This window comes from Saccopteryx bilineata, chromosome 2 (genome assembly GCF_036850765.1).
Source record: "Saccopteryx bilineata isolate mSacBil1 chromosome 2, mSacBil1_pri_phased_curated, whole genome shotgun sequence".
NCBI classification, from domain to species: Eukaryota; Metazoa; Chordata; class Mammalia; order Chiroptera; family Emballonuridae; genus Saccopteryx; species Saccopteryx bilineata.
The window spans coordinates 394257331-394265319 of NC_089491.1; the positions used below are offsets into that span (position 1 = coordinate 394257331).

The 7989-nt window shown below is 53.4% G+C and overlaps 1 protein-coding gene across 8 annotated transcripts in view; it reads right to left on the reverse strand.

Moving 5' to 3' along the window:
- Positions 1-1824, reverse strand: part of MPRIP (myosin phosphatase Rho interacting protein) — a 177133-nt gene extending 175309 nt beyond the window's left edge. For 6 of the 8 annotated variants that reach the window (XM_066264491.1, XM_066264490.1, XM_066264488.1 and 3 more), the window contains exon 1: positions 1142-1824. In XM_066264491.1, the coding sequence (XP_066120588.1) occupies positions 1142-1264 (123 nt within the window). In that variant the 5' untranslated portion in view covers positions 1265-1824. The remainder of the gene's footprint in view (positions 1-1141) is intronic. The other 2 variants (XM_066264494.1, XM_066264495.1) reach the window with 1 other exon arrangement.
- Positions 1825-7989: the final 6165 nt, after the last annotated feature.

The following is a 7989-nucleotide window of genomic DNA, read 5'->3' on the forward strand; positions in this document are numbered from 1 at the left end:
CAAAATAATGTCTTCCTTCTGGAGGTGGGGGCTCTCCCGAAAAACCAGTAGCTAAACTAGGTCCCCCTGGGCTGGAATGTGCAGGAGCGCCCTTGGTCTCATTCAGGGCTAGGACAGAACGCTCTGAAGAGGACGGAGGCTGGCGGAGAGGGCCAGCAGGAGCCACAGACACACCCCAAGGGGATGTAGACAAGACTGGGTCAGGAAATCCAAGAAATCTGAATGTCCCAAAAGAACACTGGGAGCTCAGAGAACGAGTGTAAGGTTCCCAAAGGCCAGTGGGGACAACAACCCAACTTCTTGGGAAGCTGTTACCAATACAAATTCCCTCACCTCCTAGATCACTCCAGGGATGGGGCCCTAGGACTCTGTATTTTTAAAAGCTGTGACTCCGCGACGCAGGTTTGGGAGCCACTGACCGACCCCGAAGCCCTCCTGTGACGACAGATAAAGCAAACAGAAGTGTACCAACTTTACCCAGGCCCCGGGGCTCCTGGTTCCTTGCCAAGCCACCGGAGAGCTGGGCCAGAGTGCCCTACCATCGCCCGAAGACCCTCCTGCTTAAGTCCGAAAGCAAGCCCCTCCTCTCCCCAGACTTCAGGACCCCTCGCCTCTCTCCAATCAGTGACAGTGACAACGACAGAGGGAGAGGGCAGGCTGGGTCTGACCAGAGGGCACCCTACAGTCGCGCAGCCAGTCCGACTCCCGTGGCCACTCTGGGTGGTGGACAAGTCAAGTCCGGTCCTGAGACAGGACTCCGAGGGGGTCCTGGGAAGCAGCAAGACATTCTCCAGCGCTTTGTTCCCGCTAAGAAAACCAGGCATTTTTGAGTCACCCAAAAAAGCATGAATCACACAGCAGGGCCATGGGAACGGGGAAAGGATGTTATTTTTCGGCATACTTGAGGATTTTCCCTTTGTCCCCAGTCTATCCACACGCTTCTCGCCCTCCCACCAACTCCATCCTCGCCGCCCCCACCCTACCCCCGCCCCCGGGACTCACGCACGTTTATTTTCTGCTCTTTTACCGTTTTCCCCGGGAGCGTTCGGCTGCACCCCACCCCCGCCGGCGCTCCGCAGCGCCCCGCCGCGCCGGTCCCCGTCCCCCCGCAGCCCCGGGCCCGGACCCCCCGCCCGCTCACCTGCGTCAAGTCCTCGTCGTTGAGCAGATGCGACTCGCGGGGCTTGAAGCAGTTCTGACACTTGCTCTTGTTGAAGATGTTGGCCTGGAATTTCCTGCACGGGTTCTCCTTGGCCGCCGACATGGTCGGCCCGGCGGTGAGGCGGCGGCGGCGAGGCCCGCAGGCCCGGGCGGACGGCGGACGGCGGACGGCGGCGGAGGCAGAGGCGGGCGGGGCGGCACCATGCACGGCGGGCAGGAGGCGCGGAGGTCGGGGCGCGGGGCGCGGAGGCTCAGCTCAGCGCGGGCGCCGCCGCATGCCCCTGCCGCCGGCCGCCTCCCTCCCAGCCGGGCCGCGGACGCGGACGCGGACACAGGCCGGAGCGCGCCCCCGGCGGTCGGCGTGGCCTCGCGGGAACCGGGACGCGGGCCGGGCCCTTCCCCGCACGGCGGGTCGCGCACTCGGCGCCGAGGCCTCACACAGCGCGCGGTCCCCGCCGCCCGCGCCTACAGCCCGGGCCCATGGACGCGGCCTGGCTGGGCCCGCTGTCGCCCCGCGCTTGGCCTGCCTCTCCGGAACCGGGTCGCTGCGGGTCCCTCAGCGGTGGGTCCCGCCGCCGCTGCCCCCCGGCGCCCCGCGGCCGCAGCAAATGGGAGCGGAGCGCCTCGCGCACTCCGGGCGGCGCGGGCGGGTGGGCGGCGCGGGGGAGGAGGAAGCCGGAGGGGCCGCGCGCGGGGGGCGGGGCCGTGCCCCGACGTGATCGGCGGCCCTGCGGACCAATGGCAGCGGCGAGCTCCGGCTAACAAAGAAACCCCTCGGCCAATGGCAACCGGGGGCGGGGACAAAGGGCCGCCGGGCGTAAGGTAACTTGTGAGAGCCGGGATGGGACTTTCAGGCTTGGTGGACTGGTGCCGAGGCCGCCGGGTCCTGACAGCTGCGGGGCCTGGGGCGGGGCCAGGCAGTGAGGGGGCGGGGCAAAACGGTGAGGGGGCGGGGCCGACCTCCGAGGGGGCTTGCCACCCAGCTCTCGCTTCCAACGTCGCCTTTCTTGTGCCCCTGGGGACGCCCGAGCGCAGCCCGGAGAGCACCAGTTCGACACATACTGTGTGCCCCCCCACCCCCCCACCCCCGTCCATCGTAGAAATCAGTCAGCATTCCAAGCGTTTGATACGCGTCCAAGTTTCACAGCCTCTCGGGTATCATCCCCATTTGACACAAGAGGACACCGAGGCGCAGAGAAGTTAAGAAACAAGGAGGTCGGGCCTGCCCTGGGGTGGCGCAGTGGATGGAGCGTGGACCTGGAATGCGGAGGTCCCGGTTCAAAACCCCGGGCTTGCCCGGTCAAGGCACATACCAGACGCAACTGCTATGAGTTGCTATGCTTCTCGCTCCTCCCCACCACCCCTCTGCTCTCTAAAATCAATCAATAAAAAAAACATCTTTTAAAAAAAGAAAAGAAAAGAAATGGCAGGTAGGGTTTCAAGGGATGACTAAGAAGATATCAGCCTTCAGATCTGTCAGTACTATTATGGGAGATTACTCCATGTCATACACTGAACTAGGAATTCTTACTCCCACTATGTGTTTGAGGAAATGAAGGCTCAGACGCCCGGATTAACACGCACAGTCTCCTGGCCAAAAGACCACCTGGAGAAGACTGTAAAGGAGGCACAGGCAGAAGATTCGGGAGTCCAGAGAGGGGGAACCGCACTCTTTGGGGAAAATCGGGGTGCTTCGAGGAGGTGGGAAAATTTAAGCAGAAGCTGGTGAGAGGTTAAGGAGGAAGGAGCAGCACAGATGAGGCTAACAGGATTCAGGAGGGCCAGATTACCCAGGGCCTTGGATCCCAAACTCAGGCATATAAATGTCATCCTGCTGGCAGCCAGGAGTCAACCACGGGAGTCTTTAAACAGGGGGAGTGAGCTAACTCAGCCCTCATTAGAGGAGGTGACATTGAAGCATGTGTTAGTGGCAGGGACAGCAGCTGTTGCTTAGGGAATGGGAAGGTTCTAAGAAAAGTAGCAAATGCGTTCAGAGTTCTGTACTTTTCCACTGATCATCTGGTGAATATCCCAGGGAGGTAGATTTCAATTTAGTAAGAAAATGGGAACTAAATTCCTCAAAGGGAACTAGAGGAAGGTGGATCAAAGTCCTGGGCAGCCTGAGGGAGAAAGCACAGCTCTGCCCCTCACTACCTCTGTGGTCTTGGGTAAGTCCCCTTCACCTGCCTGCTACCTCAGTGACATCTACAAAATTGGCATGGGTGGTGAGCATCCTATGATAGAACGCTTGTAAAATATTGAGCACAATGTGGCAAGATGTTAATTGGGGAATCTAGACAAAGGGTATTTACTGTAATAATATAGCAAATTATTTAAATGTTTGCAAAACGTGCGTGTGTTTGTGTTTGTAGCAGGGAAGACAGACAATTCTTGCTTGTACAGAATACCCAGAAACTGACACCAATGGTGGCCTCTGGGGAGGGCAGCTGGGTAGTTGAGAGGTGACCTACTTTTAATTTTCACTGTAAGTCCTTTTGTTCCCTTTGGATTTGGGATTCTGTGAATGTACAACTTGTTTTAAAATAATTTTTAGAAGTCTTACCCATGCTTCAAGGCCCACTCAATGGCCACTTCCCTTAAGAAAATGCTTGGCTTGCCTGACCAGGCGGTGGCGCAGTGGATAGAGCGTCGGACTGGGATGCGGAAGGACCCAGGTTCGAGACTCCAGGATAGCCAGCTTGAGCGTGGGCTCATCTGGCTTGAGCAAAAAAGCTCACTAGCATGGACCCAAGGTCACTGGCTCGAGCGAGGGGTTACTCAGTCTGCTGAAGGCCTGCGGTCATGGCACATATGAGAACTACGGTGTCGCAACGAAAAACTAATGATTGATGCTTCTCATCTCTCTCCGTTCCTGTCTGTCTGTCCCTATCTATCCCTCTATCTGACTCTCTCTCTGTCCCTGTAGAAAAATAAAATAAAATAAAATAAAATAAATAAATAAATAAAAATTTAAAAAGATAAAAAGAAAATGCTTGGCATGTTCTGCTCAAGTCAGTGGACACATCCAGCGCCTGCCCTGAGCAGAAGGGGTCCACAGCTAGGGGAGCACAGAAGCAATTGCTTCAAGCCTGCCTGGAAGGAGCTCACACTTGAGCAAGTAGAGAAACAGGAGGCAGACAGACAAATTCAATCTGGGGTGTTGTGGAGATACAGATAAGGGCACTCAGCTGCACATGCAGCTCCAGGGACACCTCCTTGGAGGAAGCAGTGCCTGGGCGGAGTCTTGAGCAGAGTATGACCCAGCCAGGTCAGCCAGGAGGAGGTAGAGGGAAGGCATTCCAGACAGAAGGAGCTCAGGGTAGAGGCTCGGGGCTTAAAAGCAATGGTGTGTCCATGAATACAAGCACCTTAATATTACTGGGTAGTGCATAGAGATGGGAGTCACAAACAATGAGAATTACTGGGAGGATTAAATAGGTGGTGCAATGGAGGTTTAGCATATGTAGATGAATACCTATTATGACAGATTAGAGCTCAGCCTCTTCAGGGAGATAGGTATGTTGTTGTTATATAACTGATATCTCCATTTTACAGAAAACACACATGAGCCTGACCGGTTGTGGTGCAGCGGCTAGTGTGGACCTGGGACGCAGAGGTCCCAGGTTCGAAACCTCGATGTCACCAGCTTGAGCACAGGCTCATCTGGCTTGAGCACAGACTCACCAGCTTGAGCTTGGGATCCTAGACATGACTCCATGGTCGCTGGCTTGAGCCCAAAGGTTGCTGGCTTGAGGCCCAAAGGTTGCTGGCTTAAACCCAAGGTTGCTGGCTTTAGCAAGGAGTCACTGGCTCAGCTTGAGACCCCAGTCAAGGCACATATGCAAAGCAATCAATGAAGAATTGAAGTGCTCCAACTACGAGTTGATGCTTCTCATCTCTCTCCCTTCCTGTCTCTGTCTCTCTCTCACTTAGAAAAAGAAATAAAAAAGAAAACACAGATGAGGCTCAGGGTATTTAAAGAACTTGACTCTAATCAGAATAGAGACCTTCTAAGTGAGTATTGAAGCCTGCAGAAGCTTACACCAAAGTTCCCCGGGCAATGGAGAACCATTAACTGAATGTTTCAGATAAAAAGGAGGGCTATTGGTCTGGAAAATAAATCAGAAGCAGAACACTGGAAACTCAATCGACCAGGAAACTACAACAATAGCCCAGATGGTAGAGAAAGTAGGGACCTGAACTAAGGAAAAGGTCAGTGGAAGAAGAAGAGAATGAATTTTGGAAGTAGTTAACTTTTCACTGTTCTACTTTCCAAACTTGACTAAACTATGAGCTCCATGACAGTGGGACTGGGCCCGAGTTCCTGCTGCGGTTCTAGTGCCCAGTTCAGGGCCAGGCTCAAGGTAGGTTTTCAAAAAGCACATGACAAGTGAATGAGTGAAAACTTACTGTTCTGGTTTTTTGTTTTTTGGGGGTTTTTTTTTGGGGGGGGGTATATATTTTTTTTTTTTGTATTTTTCCGAAGCCAGAAACAGGGAGGCAGTCAGACAGACTCCCATATGCGCCCGACCGGGATCCACCCGGCATGCCCACCAGGGGGCGACGCTCTGCCCACCAGGGCGTCGCTCTGTTGCAACCAGAGCCATTCCAGCCCCTGAGGCAGAGGCCACAGAGCCATCCTCAGCTTCCAGGCCAACCTTGCACCGATAGAGCCTTGGCTGCGGGAGGGGAAGAGAGAGACAGAGAGGAAGGAGAGGGGGAGGGGTGGAGAAGCAGATGGGTGCTTCTCCTGTGCGCCCTGGCTGGGAATCGAACCTGGGACTCCTGCACGCCAGGCCGACGCTCTACCACTGAGCCAACTGGCCAGGGCCTGTTCTGTCTTTTGTTGTCATATCAAGCACCCCAGATTATAAAACCTACGCAAACAGGGGTCCCGTTTTATAGTCTCGGGTTCTATTTCCAGGGGCCAGAATAGCACTATGCACAAGGGCAAACAGTGTAAACATGTAAGCATTCGCTGCACTGTACACTGAAGATGTGCTCACTTTATTGTATGCTTCTCAATGTACAATGTCCATCTCAAAGAAATAATAAACAAAGAAGCAAATATGCAAAAGCTCTCAAGTGGGCCCCAAATGCAGGTAAATTCTGCTCTGTGCATCTGACAGCTGCCCTGGGAAGTGTCCTCCCTCCTGTGAAGGAGCAGAATTACACACGTGCACACACACAAGTACCCACTCTCACATGAAGCTATGGAACACCCCTACACACAGACATAGGCACACACCCACAAAGCTAGCCGCTTGGTGATCTGTATCACCACAGATTAGTCTGGTCTATCCTTGAACTTTATAGAAGAAGACTGCACTCTCTGTGTCTGGCTTTTCTCACTCAAGACCCATGTGTGTGTGTACCGGTGCTGCCTGGTAGTCCATTGTGTGGAAGTACTATACTACAATTCATCGACCCATGCTCCCATGGTTGGCCATTTGGTATGTTTCCAGTTTGGGCCATTATGAATAAAGATCTTATACCATCCTTCCGCATACCTTTTGGTGGACATAATTATCTAAATCTGTTGGGAAAACCCAAGAGGGGGATTGCTGGGTCGTTTGGTTATCAACCGATCATAGTTGCCAATTCAATGCCAACAGGAGTCTCCAGTTTGGGATTTGGTGAAGGGAGAGAGACTTTATTTAGTGCAAATAGCTCAAGTGTAATACAGCTTGGCTGTGGAATAGCACAGCTGTGGTGCAGCCCAGTAGTGGAACAACAAGGCTGTGTACCTGCCAGGGTGAGACAAGGGGGAGAGACCAGAAAAACAGTCGTAACTAGGAACTGCAACTGCACTCCCTGAGCCAGAGGGGTGCTGACTTACAGAGCAAAAAACCCCCATCCCTGGTCCCTGATTGATCTTTCTTCATGCAAATAAGGACTCCAAATCCTCACAGCTTGGTTGAAAAGCATTGTCCTGATTGGTCAGAATGGAGGCGCTCTGATTGGTTAGTAAAGATGCTAATGAGACTATTATAGCAGTGCAACTCCAATTGGACAGGGAAAAACTCAGTCCTATTGGTTGAAATACTATTCCAGGAGCCAGTTTATAAGGATTGGCTCAGCTAACAGGAACACAGTGCAGGCAGGCAGTTCAGCGCAGGCTTTGAGGTCAGACAGACCTGGGATAGTCTCAGGAGAGGTCACATCCCAGGTTGCTGTTGTTGCACAAAACCACCCCACTCCTATTAAAAGGAGTTGCCTCATCGCTGGTTTATAGCCTCCCGTGGTTCTGTGAGTTGACTGGGCTCAGCTGAGCAGTCCTGCTGGTCTTGCTGCGGGTTTTCTAAGGTGAGAACAATCAGACAGTGACCAGGCTGAACTGACCCCTTCTTCTTACAGTTTCAGAGCCTCTCTTTTCCTTGTGGTCTCTACCTGAGACTCTTAAGTGGCACCTCAGGGCTCCCCACAGTGTTTCAAGAGGGGCAGGCAGACGCTACCAGTTGACTTAGGGGCTAAGCCTGGCGTGAGTGCCGTGTCATTTCCGCTTTCTTTAGTCAGCAGAGGGCTGTCCCCAACGGAAGGAAGAGGAAACTACACAGGTGCGACTCCCAGCAGATGTGGTTCACTGGGGCCAGTTTTGATGTCAGCTTCATAGAGGTATTATGAGGACTAAACAGGTTAATATATACCTGACATTTTTATAGTGGTATCTGAAACATAGTAAGTGCTCAAAAGCTACTTATTATTATGCCTATAATCCCTATTTGGGCTTGGCAGATTTCTTCAGTAAAGAACCATATAGTAAATATTTTCGGTTTTGCAGGCCGTATGGTCTCTGTGGCAACTACTCAACTCTGCTGCTGTCACATG